At 38.2% G+C, this 18,655-nt stretch overlaps 1 protein-coding gene across 3 annotated transcripts in view; it reads right to left on the bottom strand.

Annotated features, from left to right (window-relative positions):
- Positions 1–18,655, bottom strand: part of GATAD2B (GATA zinc finger domain containing 2B) — a 99,293-nt gene that overhangs the window by 68,806 nt on the left and 11,832 nt on the right. For 2 of the 3 annotated variants that reach the window (XM_036754886.1, XM_036754885.1), the window contains exon 2: positions 2,051–2,137. The exons of the other annotated variant lie outside the window; for it this stretch is intronic. In XM_036754886.1, coding sequence (XP_036610781.1) covers positions 2,051–2,052 — 2 coding nt within the window. In that variant the 5' untranslated portion in view covers positions 2,053–2,137. The remainder of the gene's footprint in view (positions 1–2,050; positions 2,138–18,655) is intronic. 3 annotated transcript variants of the gene reach the window in all.

Raw genomic sequence — 18,655 nt, 5'->3', positions numbered from 1 at the left:
TGCCATGAACACCTTTTGGAGTCCAGTGAAGCCTATGGACCCAGGCTCAGAATGTTTTTAAATGCATCAAACACATGATTACAAAGGAAATTATACTGAAATAGTAGTAAAAAAAAAAAAAAAGTTTTTGTTGGGGTTGGGTGACTTGCCCAGGGTCACATAGCTATTAAGTATCTGAGGCCACATTTTTTTTTAATTTTTTTTAAATTTATTTATTTTTAGTTTACCACACATGGTTCCACATAATTTTGAGTTCCAGATTTTCTCCCCTCCCTCCCCACTCCCTCCCCAAGACGGCCTGGAATCTCATATAACTACCATGTATAACTTCGCATTGAATTAATTTATACACTAGTCAAGTTGTGGAGAAGAATTACGACCAATGGAATGAATCATGAGAAAGAAGAGACATAACCAAAACAAACAAACAAACAAAAAAACAAAAACAAAAACAAAAGAGAAGCAAAAAAGGCGAGCATGTAGTGCGCCTCAATCTGTATTCAAACTTCACAGTTCTTTCTCTGGATGAAGATAGCATTCTCCATCGTGAGTCCCCTAGAGTTGTCCTTGCGCCTTACGTTGCTGAGAAGAGCGAAGTATGTCAGGGTTGGTTGAGGCCACATTTAAACTCAGATCCTCCTGACTCCAGGGCTGGTGCTCTATCCACTGTGCCAGCTGCCCTAATAGTTACGAACTCTCATCTAAAGTACTGGACTGATTCTATTAAGATGACATTCAATATGGATAAATATAAAATTCTGCAATAGGCCAGTGTTGGGAAAAACTTCCTGATAATTAGAGCGGACCAAAAATGGAATGGTTTGCCTCAAGAAGTAGCGGAGGTCTTTGAGAAGAGGTTGACTAGATGACCACTTGGTTTGGTGTGTTATAAGGGGGATTCCTTTGGGTTAAAGTAGATGGCTTCTGAAGTCTCTTCCAATTCTTAAATTCTATAATTATCAGTAAATTTCAAATATAGCTCATAAAGAATAAGAAAAACAACAACAACAAATCTGTCCACTAAAAGAAAGTTGTCTTTAGTCATATGTCTCTAAATAGAAGCTACCATCTAAAACTCTTTTCCTGGTTAAAAGTAGGAATAGGACAAAAATCAAAATCAAGTTTTTAAGTGAACTTGTTCCTCTGAACCCACTAGTATACAACAAAATCAGCATGGGGAAAGAATGTTAAACCAAAAAAATGGTAAAGGATGAAATAAGCATCTCTTCTGTTCCATTTACATTGAAAACACACCAACATAAATAGTAAAATTTGATTCAACAAAGCACATACAAAATGGCTGGCTCCCACTGAGAGCATTTCCATGCAATACTATAAAAGGATAATATCAACCCAAAAAGGTAATTATGGATTCTAACAGTGAGGGAGTACCACTGCAGCTCTATGAGAATACTAAGCTATCTAACCTCAGCTACCCAACTCTGGCAGCGATTTTTCTTCTTCTTGGTGATTTCCTGCTAGACTAGGGTATGGAAATCAAGTGACTGGGAAACAACTTAAATTCATTTGTAAAGGTAACTTGGAAGAGTGGGCTTCTGCTGCACAGGTATGGGAAACAAGTTCAGGCAGCTTGTGAAGAATAGACCTGCAGCTCTGGCAGGTCTAATCCTACAATTCTTACAGAAAGTGTAACCCCCAAATGCATTCTCCAACAAAAGGAAAAAGTAGAGACATTTGGAACAACCTCCCCTTCAACACAGAAGGAAGTAAAAATCAGATACATTTATAAAAGGTTATTTAAACCAAGGCTGCTCTTCCTATAGTCCTTTGCTAGTGAAGAAAGAAGACTTACAAAACACAAGTTTCATCTCAAAAAAAAAACAAACAAAAAACAAAACAAAACACAACAACAAAAAACCAACCAACCAAGTTCTCCTATCGACTAGGGAGCTCCCTCTACAGTGAAGCCCAATATAAATCCAAGTCATTTCAGCACACTCCCATTGATGGTTATTTCCCCACTCCCAGACCCTTACAAATTAGTGCTATGGTTCTGAATGATCAGATCCAAATAAAAATGAGTACTCACATAAAGCCAACTGTAAAGTTACGACCCCTCTATTCATTAACACGCTTTAATTCTCATTTCCACCCGACAAACTCCACATATATCCATCTAGGAAATAAAGAGAAGTGAAGAAAAAAGGCATCATGGTAAATTGGGTAGAATTATAACTTCCAAATGATATGATAGGATGCTGGTGCAAAACAACTCTTAACCATGGTGGAACAGAAAATGCTTTCAGTGCTTTAAGGACATGCATGACCAGTCCAACAAGAATCCCAAAATACAGCAGATCTAATGCCTGTAAGCTTAGAACAACCTCTGAATTTTTTTCCTGCCATGTGTTATTTGAGTTTCCTTTTGTACAAATCTAACTCTGTAGAGCAGATGGCACAGAGAAAAAATGCAATTCTATATATCCATACTCGACAGAACAAAAAAAGGGGGGAGGTGGTGGTTAAGAAGGAACAACACAGATACTATTTGCTATATTATCTGGTATTTTGCTGGTTAAGACTTTTTTTCTTCCTGCCTCGATAATTCTGAATATTAGAAACAGTTTGCTATTAAAATAATAAAAAGCCTCCTTAATGAATTACAGCTGTTAAATCCAGGAGGCATTCTTCTTAGGGCACTGCCTTCTTTTCGGAGTACATATACCTCTGAACACAACAAGAAGAGACTCACAAACCATGCTGCCTGTATCTCCCAGTCCCCCTCCCCACTCTACCCCCAAGGAAAACTTCCACTGGGAACATGACCACTACCACCCAGTCAGAGAAACCATCTTCAACACCACTTGCAATTGGACATTTTTTTAAAAAGGATGGAAAGGAGGGGTGCAAAAAGTGTTTTTCTTGCTCCAAGCCTCCCCCCTCCCTCCTCGACTATCAGCCCAAGCAAGTAGAGATGACGCAGGCTTCCTTATATAATAGCCTGTGATTTCCTAGACTGCAGGCCTTTCCCTTTGTGCTCTGTATACACTTACACACGCGCATACACATCGTTTTGCAGCCCCTGGCATCATGCCAGCACTCACCCTCGTCAGCTGGTTGACTCCATTCACAGAGAGGGGTTGGAGCTGACATAGAAAGAAAAGGGGGGGAGGGAGAGGGGGAGCTAAAACCCATCACTGCTACAGACAAAAGAAATATATAAAAAAAAAACCCTCAGTATCAGCCTTCTCTTGAAGCTTCAGCTTAAGGAAGACTGGGAGCCAGGGACCCCCACCAGAACACTGAATGGGGAGGCCGGGAGGGGCGAGGAGCTGAACCAAAGAGAAGAGCTTTGTAGAGGAAACAAATCAGTCCGCCAGAAATTTTTCAAAAGCAGTAGTGTTAATTCCCTGAACCCCATTCAGAGACCCCAACATATCATTCTCTCCTAATGGCAAGAAAAGGGCTGTGGATAACTAGAGACTTCATTTTCTGCTTTTTGTTTAAAAAAAGAAAAGAGAAGAAAAAAATGGACAGTTGAAAGTACTTACAGGTACACATTTTCCTGCCGCCTCCTCTAGTTGTCAGAAAAATTGAGAAACAGGGAAGGGGAATACCAACAAAAAAAAGAGTGGGGAGAGGAAAGGGATGAGTTTGGTTTATTGGGGGGAGGGGGGAGTTCCTTTTTCCCCCTCTTTTCTTTTGTACGAGGAACCCTCTCTGTAGCACTAGGGTGGCCCCATGCGTGCCAGCCCCCTTGAGAGACCTGAACAAACCCAGTCTCCAAACGGGCACTGCCCTGCCAATCACATGCCGTACTGTTATATTAAACAAAAGGAACAGGGGGATGCTTACTTTTACCCATGATGCCTAGCAGGGGCAAGGGGGGGGAGGAGAGAAAAACCAGTTGCAGCCGGTTTATAACCTCAGGACAAGGAATTATCTCTTAATTTTTAAAGTCGTTTGTGGTATAAAAGTCAGTTAGCCACCCCCCCCCCTTTCTCTCAGCCTATTTTGGCATCTTGCCAAACTTTGCCTTCATTCATGAGCAGTGGTTTCCTTCTAATGATGATGTTTTAACTGTTTAGTTCCCACAGCCAAAGGTCAAGAGGTATAGCAATACCAATGACTCCAAAAGCATGAGACTGATGAAGTCCTTACCAGCTAGCCTCCCCCTTTATTCCTGGTTGCCAAGAACTGGGGAGAAAGGTTATTTCTAGCTAGAATAAATGATGTTTAGAAGGTGAATTCCCTATAGACACTAAGCCCTACTGGGCACCTGACTGTTTCCTGTCCTTCAAAGCTACATTGGGTGGTTGTACCCCAATCTTGTATAAATGTATTGATGGCCTGTCACTTTATATCAGTATTTTTTCTCAGAAACGTGATCACAATAGATCCTTTCCCCTCTGCAAAAACCTCAATTCAGTCCCATCTTCCTGAACCACTTCCCAGAGCTCACACCCTCTATCATCTTTTTACGAACTGGCAAGGAGAATGCTTCTCACTAGACATGCAGATCCCAAGCAGCTATTAAAAGTAGGGCCAGAGCTCTGGAGGGATTTAGTCCTAAAATTATTTTCAGCCTAATTTTTTTTTTTTTTTTACCATATTTATACTCTAGGACAAAAGTTCCAAACCTTCAGGTGAGAAGGAAATAATACTTTTCACCTCCCTGAAACCTGGAGCTTACTAAAAAGTAGGTGGGTGGAGATAGTCTCTACTGTGAATTCAATGGTATGGGTGATAATTCTAGCAATGTTCCCCTCTGAGCTAGGAATTCTGTCTGGCAAACCACAGAAAAGAGGCTGTAGTAGAAAGTGTTACATATGACAGCAAAAACTGATTTGGAAATCAACCAGGTAAAGTTTTGATGAAATTTAATGAGGGATAACTGTAATCCTTCCTCCGGATTAAAAAAAAATTTGTACCAATCTAAGGTGGCAAACATGACTAGATTGACACACAAAAAATATCTAGGAGTTTCTGTAACAGAGGTCAACACTATATGATATGGCAGATGGAAAAGCTAGTGTAATCTTGGGCTGCATTAATGAAAGTATTGTCTCCAGAACAAGGGAGGTTACATTCCCATTGAACTCTGCTCTTGTTAGACAATATCTATAACACTGGGTTATATATATATAATTATATTAAGTTCTAGGTACCACATATTAGTAGGATGATTGATAAGCTAGAGTGAGTCCAGCAGGATAGCTAAGAATGCAGTAAGGGGTCTTAAACTTCTATCACTCATATGAAGAGCTATGGAAGGAACTAAGGAAGTTTAGCCTGAAGAAAAGTCTCTGGAGTTAGAAACAGACTTGATTATCTTCGAAATATCTTAATGGTAAGAAGGATGAAATTTTATTTGACTAGAGAAGGCAGAACTAGGACCAATGGATATAATTACATGGAGACAGATTTCTGTTCAATATACAAAAAGTATCAATTGCCTCTCACTGGAGGTTTTCAAGTATGGGCTAAATGACAGGCAGAAGGGATCCATGATTCAGGTAGAAGCAGAGGTTCCCAAAGTGGGCAATATAGCTCCCTGGGGAGTGCTGGAACTATGGGGGGAGGGGGGTAAATAGCCTCGGGGGCAATTGGGGGTGTTGAATAAAAAGAAAGGGGAGGCAGAAGCTTAAGGAAACAAGAGAAGATAAAAAAATTTTGAAAAACTGTTTGTCATAGTGATTACACTGTTTTCCAAATAAACATTCAAAATGCAAGTTATAACTGATCAGTGGTCAAGTTCACCGATAGGTCTTAACAAGCATGTGTTGGCAGGCAAGCATGTAGCATACTGTCACCAAGTCCAGCATGTGCTTGTAATGACTTGTTTACAATACGATACTACACAGTTATATGACATAACATTGCATCATCAAAAACCCCACAAATTAAGATTTAAATTTAAGATGTCTTTTTTTCAAAATATATTTTTTGAAATGATGCAAAATTTTTTAAAAAGACTGTTAAAGGATTAAAATAAAGTAGATTTCTAGGGAGGCACTCAGTAAATTTTTTTTTAAAGGGGGCAGTAGGCCAAATAAGTTTGGGAACCTCTGAGATAGAGGTTAGACTTGATGAACCCTAAACTTTTATTTAAATGCTAACGTTATTTCTATGACATCTAATGGACTTAAATTTCCTGGTTGGAAAGTCCCTGCAAAAATCTCAGTCTATCTGAAGCACCCCTAAGCACCAGGACCTGAACTGTTATCAAAAGTAACAAGACTATATTATACATACTAAGCATAGCTTTTGTAAGATTTGTTTTGTTTTTTAAGGTGAAAATGACAATTCCTAAGAGCTCTTATTGACAATACACCACCCCACATTTGCCTAAGTTGTGCCAATGAACAACAGCCAATAATAATAGCTAGTATTTATATAGCATCTACTATGTGCCAGGCACTGTGCTAAATAAAGTGTTTTACAAATATCACATTTGATCCTTACAACAACCCTGAAAGGTGGGTGCTATCATTATCATCCCCATTTTGCAGTTGAGGAAATGGAAGCAAAGAGGTTAAGAAACTTGCCCAAGGTCACATAGCTACTAAGTGTCTGAAGCTGTATTTGGAGTCAGGTCTTCCTGGCTCCAGGCACCATGCTCTACTCTATCCACTGCACCATTTGGCTGCGTCAGCTATCTTTAACTACAGAAAGGACTATACCACCCAGCACGTCTAAGAAAATTCCTTGTGTTTTTTCCTAAATGGTCTTTTGGCCATGGGGGTAAGAAAAGCAATTGAGATCCCAACTCAAGGAAACATAAGTTTGGCCATGAAAGATATTCACATCCAGGAAGTACTAGAAACTGGTCTGCAAGAAACAGAATGGCACTGAACTACATCTGAAATAGCCAGTACTAGGCACTGGCATAATCATTCATTAATTCATACTGAACCGCAATAGAAAGTTCACATCTATACCAAGCTGAGCTTTGAGTGGTAAATGTGGTGACAGCACAGTTGTAGTAAATGGCACTTAATGAGACCCTCAGAGATCTCCAAATCTAGGAACTGCTGCCATTTTATCAAATAACAAAAACATTAATGTCTGTGAAGAAAAAGGAGTTACTCTCCTCTTCCATCAGTCTTTACCCATCAACATTTCCAGGAGAACTCTGCTTGTAATCTTCTCAGCCAAACTTGATTTCATGTTTGACTGAAGTAAGGTATGCCTGGTCCATTCCAGAGGGTACATTCGCAAACACATAGCCAATGTAAGTACAGTGAATGTTGTACTTTATTTGAACACTAATCACTTTTCACACAGCCTTTAAAACAAAATATGTGGATATAATTAAGGCACATGATTTGTCATGAATAAGCTTCTCCAAGCATTTTAACATTAGAGAGGTTAATACGGAGCTCTATAATCACTACATAGTAGTGATCTCACTATATATGTATCAGTGTGCAGTGTCAGAGATCATGTCAGCAAGCCAAAAGGCTCCTGAGGTTTCAAATATCTATACCTTGTAAGGAAGCAGCTATAGCTGTGGTCTCTATGTTGTCCAGATAAATCATGAGTCAGTTGAAATACAGAAGCTCAAAAGAAAAGGAATCCCAAGTGGTGAAAATACTACTGCATGTAATCAAAGTTCTGCATTCTAGGATCCCAAATATTCCACACTGTGATTTGAGCAATGTCTTAGAAGAAAAAAAACAAAATGCACAGACCAGTCCACCAGGATAGTTAGTCATGGTTATTCTGGCAAACTCTACTCTTCCCAATTCTAGGACCAAGTGAAATATCAACTAAGTATAAATGCAATGACAAGAGATGTACAAGTGATCCTTACTAACAGAAAGATCTCATTCCTTCCCCCTATTTATATGTTGTCTCCTCCATCCCCTATGAAAGTATAAGTACCTAGAGGACAAGGGACTGTCTTCAGCACAGTGCTTGGTACACTTAAGAAATGTGTTTTCACTCTTAAGTACCACATCTCTCCTGTCAGATTGGCTAAAATGACAAAACAGAAAAATGATAAATGCTGGAGAGCATGTGGGAAAATTGGAACATTGTTACATTGCTGGTGGAGTTGTGAACTGATCCAGCCATTCTGAAGAGCAATTTGGAACTATGCCCAAAGGGCTATAAAAATGTTCATACCCTTTGACCCAGAAATACCACTTCTAGGGTTGTATCCCAAAGAGATCACACAAGTGGGAAAAGGACCCATACGTACAAAAATATTTATAGTCACTTTTTTTGTAGTAGCTAAGAATTGGAAATCAAGGGGATGCCCATCAACTGGGGAATGGCTGAACAAGTTGTGGTATTTGAAGGTAATGGAATACTATTGTGCTATAAGAAATGGGGATGATACAGACTTCATAATTACCTGGAAAAACTTACATGATATAATGCTGAGCAAGTGGAGCAGAACCAGGAGAACATTATACACAACCACAGATATATGGATTCTGTGATGACTAACCCGGATAGACTCTGCTCTTCTCAGCAATACAAGGTGCAAAGACAACTCCAAAGGACTCACGATGGAGAGGGCTATCTACATCCAGAGAAAGAACTATGGTCTGAATGCAGACTGAGGCACACTTTATGCTTGCCTTTTTCTTCCTTTTTTTTTTCTCTTTTGTTTTTGGGGTTTTTTTTGGTTCTGTTTCTTCTTTCTCATGATTCATTCCATTGGTCATAATTCTTCTTTACAACTTGACTACTGTGTAAATAAGTTCAATGAGAAGTTTTATGTAGAAGATATATCGGATTCCATGCCATCTTGAGAAAGGAGGGTGGAGAGGGGAAGAAAATCTGGAACTCAAAATTATGTAGAACCAAGTGCTGTAAACTAAAAATAACAAAATCTCAAAAAAAAAAAGTTTTTTCATTCATCAATTCCATCCCTGGTTGCCTCAGAAAGACTAGTGATGTACATATAAATAGGACTAAGGGGCAACAATGATGGTTCAAAAAGGTCATAAATACAACTAATCTATAAAACATGAGGAGGACACCTCCCTCAAAATTAAGCACAATTAAAACGCTTGGGATGCTACTGAAGAACACAAAAACAAATCTTTCTATTCTTTTAAAAAACATATTCCTGTGCAATACCAGAAACAAACTGGGGGGAGGGGGAGAGAGGAAGCTGTTACCTTTATTCTTTACATATTTGTTCTCTAAAATCACCTAAAAAATAACCAACTCCAACATTCATTTCAGGTAGATCAAAATTCAGAACCACTTAAGTTTGTTCTAGAAGAAAGTCTACATAAGCAACTAGCAAGACTAGGTCTACAACCCAATAGACTAAACTCTTGCCTTATGATGCAATCCTGAATTATTTTACATAAATTTAATTATTCATAATTGTGAAAAAGTAGAGAAAAATTTCTTTACATCCTATTACGTCTTTCCTAATCCCACCCCTACATTTCCCTAAACTCTTTCCCAAGGCCATGCTGTGTTAGTCTACTTCACTTTGGGGAAACATCTCATAGTCTCCACATAGATAAAATTATCCAAGACAGAAACTGAAGTGAAACTGAAAATAACTTTGACAACAAAAGTATAGTAAAAAGCACTGCCATATGAACAATGGTCTACAAGCAGTATTATTCATGGAAAAAGCAGGAGATCCAATTTGCCAAAAGGTCAGGGAATAAAGGTTTCTTTCCATAAGTGAATATTCTCCACTTTTCTAGATACAATCAATAGGGGAACTGACCACAACTCACATACACCTCTAGTCTCGAGGAACATGTATTGTCCTAAAACATGGAATAAGTCCCTCTTATAAGGAAAAAAATGACTAATTGGTCTATAACCACATGGTAGTCACACATATTACAAACTAATCATGAATTGACTGGGGTCCCCATAAGTGAAGCACTCATCATTAATTTGGGCTACAAAAAGTTTAGTTAAATGAAAACTAAGTACCCAAAGTTTATGAAGAAAAAGGACAAAATCTGTGCTTTACCTAGGCCCAAGGAGAAATAAGGACAAAGATATGATGAACTATAATGGATTTTTTTTACATGGAGAAAGCTTTTTTTTTTTAAATTAAACTGTGGAACTTCCATTGTGCTCTAGAATCATCAAAGGTAGAAGAATTCACATAAAAGAGAGTCAGAATTTCAGGTCTGCTATCTACCTTCTTTATGACCCTAGGAGCAGAGTATTTTGTCCTGTGGGCCTCTGTTGACTTGAAAATAAGAATAAGGATTTTATGAACCTACACTATACTTACTAGTCTACCCACCCCTTGGGTCTCTAATGGGAACATGTCACATAAGCATATTTCATTTCTCTTACAACACACATTTTTCCTTATCCTGACCTACCTACAAGGATATACTTTTCTATAAGAAAGCATAGATACTATGTAAAAAACCACCTCTGATTCTCAAATTTGTCAAGAATCTTGCTGGGCTGAACTTTTTAGCTATAGCAGTTTTGCCCTGTTAACCCACCCAGAGCTGATCCTTCTCTAACATATTGATCCCATTTGCATTTCTAAGCTTATCCTCATCATGTGTCATCAACACACGGTTCCCCAGCAACTAAACTATTAAAAATTTGAATAGTTCTACTGATAACCTCTCTGTTCTTGTTCCCTGGCCAGTACTCTATTCAGACTATCCTGTTCACACCTTCTCTTCTCTCCACAGAAGCAAAAATTTCCTACTTCGAACCCTGTAAAAATTAAGCCACAAATGGCAGAATAAATTCTTCTCCAGGAAAAGAAATCCAACTCAAAATCTTACACTAATTAGTCTACAAAGACCTGGGCAAATGCTTAGAATCAAGTAAGTGCCATAAACATCACGAAAAAAGTATTCTGGTAAACATCATCTATATCAGTCTTTCCACAAAGCCCTTAGCTCCTTCACCATCTTGCCAACTCATCTTGCCTTCTCCAGTTCTGCCATGTAGACTCCTATTGGAAACAACCAGGTAGCACAGTGGATTAAGGGCTGTAGTCTGGAAGACCTGAGTTCAAATCCACCCTCAGACACTTACTAGTTGTGTGACCGTGAGAAAGTCACTTAACCTCTGATTGCCTTAGTTTTCTCAACTGTAAAATGGGGGTACTAACAGCATCAACCTTGCAGGGTTGTTATGAGGATCAAATGTGAATATGTGCCAAGTGCTTATCACAATGCCTGGTATGGAGTAGGTACTTTATAAATGCTTATTCCTTCCCCCACATAAGTTCTCTCCTAGAAGAAACCTTTGATTCCAAGAACAGTTCTACACTAAGCTCATTTTCTACTTCTGCTTCAAAGGTCACTCTTCTCTCTGATCACTGTATAAAGCCATACACAATACTACCCATAGGGATCACCTATCTAAACTCATGCCCTATGCAATACTTGAAAGACTAAACCCTATCACCAGGTGAGCAAACAAGTCTGAGATCAAGGTGAGAAAACAGAAAAAAAAATGTCAATGCCTTTGATGATCCTAATTTATTCTCCCAAGGAAGCTTCTTTTTTTTAACCAAGGTCAGTTACCATCCTAATGGATCTCTGCTTTCAGCAGGCTATACTAAAACCAGATCGAGTTATCTATAGGTGATCAGAGATAGAGATATCATCCTGGAATACAATGCCAACTGAACAAGTTCATGATTCACTTCACCAAAATGTGACAAATCTTAATGTACTCACAGGACCTCCAGTTACCAGTCTTTTAGACACCTGTAAATGAATCATTACTGAGAAAGACATAGACCAAAAGAAAAAAAATTGGGGAGGGGAGGATATGTGGGGTGTGTGTACATATATGTATGTATGTGTATATATGTGTATATATATATATATATACACATATATATATATATATATATAAAACTGCTAGAGTAAAAACTATTCTTTAAGAGTTATTAAAATTCAATTTTTTCCTAAAACATGTGTTCTCAACATTTCTAACATTAAAATTCATAGTAGTCACTTGGGCCTAAACATGAAAAAATAATTAAAATATCTATGTACATGATAGGAATTCCCAGAATCCTAAGCTCAGTCAAAACTCAAAGAGATAGTTGGTTAGGCCATTATAATACAAAGAAGGGTCTTTTTTTGGCTTAAAAACATTTTGATTAATTGTATTTTATTGTAATTGGTTTCTTTCATAATCCTTTATATTTTATTTTATGCATTTAAAAACATTATTCTGAGAAATGGTCCATAGGTTTCACCTGAAGGGTCCATGACACAAAAAAGGATAAAAACTCCTGCTCTAAATCAGTAATTCTATGACATCCATGAATCTTTCCCTGATAATGTCAGCCAGAAGTGATCTCTCCTCCCTCTTATGAATTATCAATAACCAATAAGCATTTATTAAGTACCTAGGTGTTCCAAGCACTGTGCTAGACAAAAAGAGACAAAAAATGAAACAAGAGCTTATACTCTAACATAGAATTCTATACTTCTGTTGTGTACTTAAATACAAAATAGAATATATTTGTCTACATGCCTTTATCTATTCTACTACAGTATAAGCTCCTTGAGGATAGGAACCATGTCTTACCTATCTTGATATACCAGAAAGAATGCAAATTCCTTGAGGTCAGAAATTTTATATTTGTATTCTTAAGTCTTACAACAATGCATGGAAAATTTTTGGTGATTTAACAACAAATGCTTGTTAATGATTGACCTCCCCAAAGTCCTAACACAATGTCCAACAACTGTTTGTTAAGAAAAAAGTATGACAAAAAGGATACTCTGTTTTGGGATATTATTGACATATATCTAAGCACCAGTGTGTTGGGTGCTAAACAAATGCCAATTAGTCCTACATTCTACCCACCACGTTCCCAAAGCGACTTCATTTCAGCTGCGTGGCCCAGTGGATAGAATATGGAACTTGGAGTGAGGAAGACCTGAATTCAGGTCCTGCTAAAGACACTATCTATGCGAATTACTTAACCTGTCTTCCTCAGTATTCTCATCTGGAAAATGGGAATAATAGCAGCTATCTCACAGCGTTGTGGCAAAGATCAAATGAGTTATAGAATATGTAAAGGGCTGTGCAAACCTTTAAGCACTATATAAAGCTTTTTCTTTTTTTTTTCTTGTGAGATACACATTAGTGAAAAAGCTGAACAAGCTCCGAACATATTTCAAGAAGGTAAACACTGCCTGGCCCCAGTAAAGATTTTTGGCAGTTTTTTAACTAAGATCTGCATATCAACATTAATTAGCAAGTGGAGCTTATAGGAAATATATGTCACTTTCCTTCAAATGCTAGGGTAAAAATAAAATCTGTTAGAAACCCATACATGGGTTCTCTGAGCTTTTGGGTTTCTTTGGACTAGACATAAAAGGTTTATCATCCTGCCTAAGAAACTAGTACAATACCCTAGAAGTGAGAGACAGCTTCTGATAACAGCCTTTCTACAAGTTTTTTTTTTTAAGGTGTTTCTAATATTTGTGTACTATATTGGTTCTTATAATTCCCCCAAGCAGTACCTAACAAAGCCAACACCTACAGTAGTCTACAAAGGCACTCTGTGGTACTCTACAGTAAGAGCTTTGCCATTTATTTGGCTAATTTTTGTCCAATTGCTAAGTGAAAGCAGGTTGAATGGAAGAAGTCAGGATCTGCGAAAAAGACTTATGTTCTAATCCTTCAATACTCTTGGGGCTTAGGTGCAAGGGGTATAGAGCCAGAACACTGAGAGGCAGAGAAAAGTGTCCAGATATATCTCAGGTTAATCAAACATCAAGGCAATTACTTACTTTACACCTACAAGATGGAGGGCAGTACCTCTTAAAAGTCCTATACTTCACCTCTACCACTAACTCATCACAAAAATGCCATTACTCTCCCTTAGTCTGTAAACCCTTCTAAGGGTCACAATTAAGGCTTTGCTAAAAAGTCTCTTTCTTTGACACTTTTTCATACCTTGGAATCAAGTAGGATAAGGCCCTTCAGAGAACCCCTCACAGCAAAGAAAAAAGTCTCTGAGCACCTACACGAGCAGAGACATGAAGCACAAAGAAGATCTAGAGTCTTCACTCTTTACAAGGAGAGCTGAGATAAAAGAATGAACCAGAACAATAGGAAAACTGGGGCACAGGAGCTTGAAGCTACTTCACATTGGAATGGGAAAGATCTGGGGGCCAAGAAAGATAATCACATAATACAGGTTAGTGGCTTTTAGATGGTAATTGCCTCCTGCTTATGCATATCTATGAAACTAAGGAAATATGCCCTTATATCACAGAGTTTACATTCATTATTTTTAATATACATGGCAATCTTATTAAGACATCTCAGTAGAAAGGTCTTTTTAGAAAAGAAATAATTAGCTCTTTAAACACACAGATATGTTAGTAGTTGATTAAAAAGCTTTTAAAGAACTATTTGTCCAAGTCATCGCTTCAGTAGCTTTAAAGATGGTTCAAATAATTTCATTCTTCCCTGAACATCCAGTGACAAGGAAATAACCATTTATATAGCACCTACTATGTGCCAGGCACTGTGCTAAGAGCTTTAGGAATATTATCACATTTGAACCTCACAACCCTCTGAGGTAGGTGCTATTATTATCCCCATTTTACAGCTGAGGAAACTGAGGTAAACAGAGGTTAAGTGACTTTCCCAGGTTCACATTAAGTGTCTGAGGCCAGACTGGAACTCAGGTGTTCCTGACCACAGCTCTCTATCAACTATGCCACCTAGCCTGCCTCCAATAATAAGCAAGAGAGATGGCAACAGGGATGAAACCAGGGAGGTATTGCAAACCAGATTATTAAATTATTTGCCTCTTGTCTCTTAGTACCACCTCTACCAAATGGGATAAAAGAAAAAAGATCAGTACTTATTTGCAAAGAAACTGCAAAGTCAACATTTTTGGGAAAAAAAAAAACCCACCAAAAACTCGAAGACTAAAGCTATCACATATACTGTGAAGTAAAAGTTACTACTTAAGAATAAGGTGGAGGGGGTAGCTAGGTGGGGCAGTGAGTAGGGCACCAGCCCTGGAGTCAGGAGGACCTGAGTTCAAATCTGACCTCAGATACTTGACACACTTACTAGCTGTGTGACCTTGGGCAAGTCACTTAACCCCAATTGCCCTGTCTTCCCCCTTCTAAAAAAAAAAAAAAGAATAAGGTGGAGGCAGCTTGGTACAATGGCAAAAAAAAAAAAGCTTGGGGGACCTGGATCCAACTACCTATGTGACCCTGGACATCTCAAACTGGATGTCCCATAGACATCTTAAATTTAACATGTCCAAAAATGAACTCATCTTAAACTCTCCCATCTTCTTAACTTCCTAGTTACCTGTTTAAGAGTATTACCATCTATTCAGTCACCCATGCTTGAAACCTAGGTGTCAGCCTCACTCTCAAACCACGCCGCCCCCGCCCCATACAATCTATTTCCAAGTCCTGTCAATTCTACCTTCCCAATATACCTCCTATAAAAGCTCTCTTCTCTCCCTGACAGACACCATCCTGATACAAGCCCTAATCAACCCCATACCTGCATAATTAGCAAGAGCTTTCTGGGTGGTCTCCATGCCTCAAGTTTCTCCTCAGTCCTCCCCACTCTCAGTTACCAAAGTAATATTCCCTAAAACATAGGTGTGACCATGTCCAAGATCAAATGTAAAATCCTCTGTTTGTCTTTTTAAAGCCCTTCCTACCTACCGAGTCTTCTTAGACCTTGCTCCCCTCCGTGTACATGACAGCCCAGTGACACTGTCCCTCTTGCTTGAGCCATCTCCCGACTCTGCATTTTCATTGGCTGTCCCTCATTTCATTTCTGGAATGTTCTCCTTTCTTGTCTTTGCCTTTTGGCTTCCGAGGCTTTCTTCAAGTCTTAGCTAAAATTATACCTTCTCTAAAAAGTCTTTCCTGGTTCCTCCCCACCTCTGAGATGACCTCCAACGTATCACGTATATATCTTGTTTGTACATAGTTGTTTACGTGTTGTCTCCCCCATTAGAATGTGAGTTCCTTGAAGGCAGGGGCAGTTTTTAACTTTCTTTATATGCCTACTGCTTAGAACAGTGCCTAGCTCACAGTAAACAATAAGTCATTAACTGGCTAACTTGGCAAGTCACAACTTTTCTTGGCCTTAGTTTCCTCATCTATAAAATGAGGAGACTGGACTACAGCCCATGTTGAAGTCAGGTAGACCTAGTTTCAAGCCTTGCTACCTGACACATGTGACCCTAGGCAAGACACAACCTCTGACTGCCTTGAGCAGAGAGCAATCACCATTTACACTGACACAAAAAGTTTTTATATCAGAAATTCCCTGCCTCTGTGAAATCATTGGCCCAGCCTCCTCTACTCTCCCCCACCCCACACACAAAACTTTCCTTTTAAAGTAACCCAGTATTTGTATCTTTTTAAAAATGGCAAAAAAATAAAAAAAATAAAAAATAATTTAAAAAAAAAATAAAAATGGCAACTATGCCATAATAGATACAAATCTCTACTCCTGTTTTAAGTCCAGTAACTAGGGCTTAACCCCTAAACCCTCAGCCTAATCAATGCATCATAAAATTCAAGAAAGACTGCTGACATAGATGCCCTTGAATTCAAATCAGAAGATATTTCATTAATGGTGTATTTTTGCATGTATAAATACCACATTTCACCATACAGCTACTAGGTTGTTGAAAACTGTTGTGAAGTAAGAAACAATAAGCTATTAAATTACCATTTTGGAATCACACTGCTCTACTAGGTATTTAATAATTGTCAAGTCTCCAAGATTAAATTAGAATCAGGAACTTTAATAACAACCAAGCTAAAGAGTAATTCATATAGGGGAGGGGGAAAGGAGAAAATGCCTTATATTTGGCCTTCTTTGACAAAGGACTATTACTGAACAACAATTTTGAAATTCACCTGAAAATCAGAATCTGGTTGATTGATTTTCCTTCAGCTAAAATTTCCTTTCAAAAACACAACTTCAAGGTGACTATCTCTAGCTTGTAACAAATACAAACCAAATAATGGTTTACTTGACCAGATAGAGTTTCCATTAAACTCAGACTATTTGCATAATAAACTGAGGTTGGTTCTCTCTCATCACTGGTAGTACCATATCTTCCTCTGATCATTCTCAACAAACTAATACTAAACCAAACCATAATTTACCATTGAAAAGTAAGTGTCAAAAGGGCATGCTGGGAAAAATGTCAACTAAAGGAAGTGGGAAAGAGACTTAGCCCTCTTCCTTTCATACAAGTTTAATAGTAATTTTCTATTAAGTCAAAATGAGGCAAGAAAATGTCAGCAAATGAATTTTATCACAAACACCAGAACCTTGAAGTTCATAGTGGTTTTTAATCAAGATCTTCTCAACATTTTGTACTTTCCTTACTCAGCACAGGTGTTATTTCAGGTTACCAGACATGATTTGATGGTGTAGTCATTATTTCTCAATTCTTTTCATTTCCAAAAATCTGTGTCAACTAGTCATGAAGATAAAGGTCATCATTGTAGCAAATCTTTTGACCAATCTACAGAAGGAAATATCAAAGTAACCCAAAGTTTTAGAGAGCTGATAAGCACAGAAGGACGAAGTTTTCTTGATTATGAAGCAAACTGACAGACAGTATTCATAAGAGTCAAATCTGAACACCAACAAAAATAAAATCGAGGCAGTGCTGTAACAAAGCACCAAAAGCACTGACCAGGGAGATGGGATGCCTGGGTTACCTTCCTAACTTGCCACAAAGCACACCAGCTGTGTCTACCATAAAAAAGTACCTGGTTGGACTACATGACCTCTAAGGTGCTTTTCAGCTCCAAGTTTCTGTGATTGTAAAAGCTATCCAACGCTACTATAATTTCAAAAGGAACTCAAATTTGCTTTTATCTATCCCCCCGTTACAAATGCCTAGCTACTCCTTAAGGATCAGAAAGAAATCTTAAGTTAATTTCATTTGATTCAAAACAGTAAATTTTGCTGCCCCTGAGGGATATAAATGAAAATCTACCACAGTAAAAAATTTCAGTATTTAAACAAATCATCTTTATTCTTCCACCACAGAAAGAACATATAAAAGGAATGGGAAGAAAAACAACCATCAAATAGGAGCTCATCAGAAGGAATAACCCTCTGATAAAGTCTCTAGACCCTGTTCCCTAAATCTGAAACTCAGTCCTCACGACCTATTACAGAGCAAGTAGTATCTAGCTCCTATGCCACTGGGATCTCAATGATTTTCAACAACAGGAAGAAAATAATTTCCAAATGAGCTGAATACAATGTGGACATGTTGGTCAATTTTCCCACCTTTTGTTTTCTCTCACCATAAGCTGTATGCTCAGATTGTGAAATTCTAAAAAGATCTGTCAGACTATTAAAAAAAAGTTGGCATTTGACTTGGCAGACGAATAAAATTAAGGCAAAAAAAGGTAACATGATTAGCCATGTAATATTATCGAAAAAAAAATAACTAGACAGACAAGGAGCCTTAATGCTAGGATGATGAGAGTTCAAGTCCCACCTCTGAGAGATACTGTCTGTAGGATCCCGGGTAAGCACCTTAACTTCTCAGTACTCCAGACAATTCCTGAAGACTATACATTGCAGAAAAGGTGCCAACCTTCACTGGGAGAGGAAGTATCCTCACTTGGGAGTTAACTATGCTGATGAAATTACCAATCCAGGCCTAGTCCTATCTAGCATTATTGTTCAGAGTAACGCAAAGTCATTTTTGTAATTT

The sequence above is a fragment of the Trichosurus vulpecula genome, chromosome 4 (genome assembly GCF_011100635.1).
Source record: "Trichosurus vulpecula isolate mTriVul1 chromosome 4, mTriVul1.pri, whole genome shotgun sequence".
In the NCBI taxonomy this organism is placed as follows: domain Eukaryota; kingdom Metazoa; phylum Chordata; class Mammalia; order Diprotodontia; family Phalangeridae; genus Trichosurus; species Trichosurus vulpecula.
This window is presented reverse-complemented; position numbering and strand designations above follow the sequence as displayed.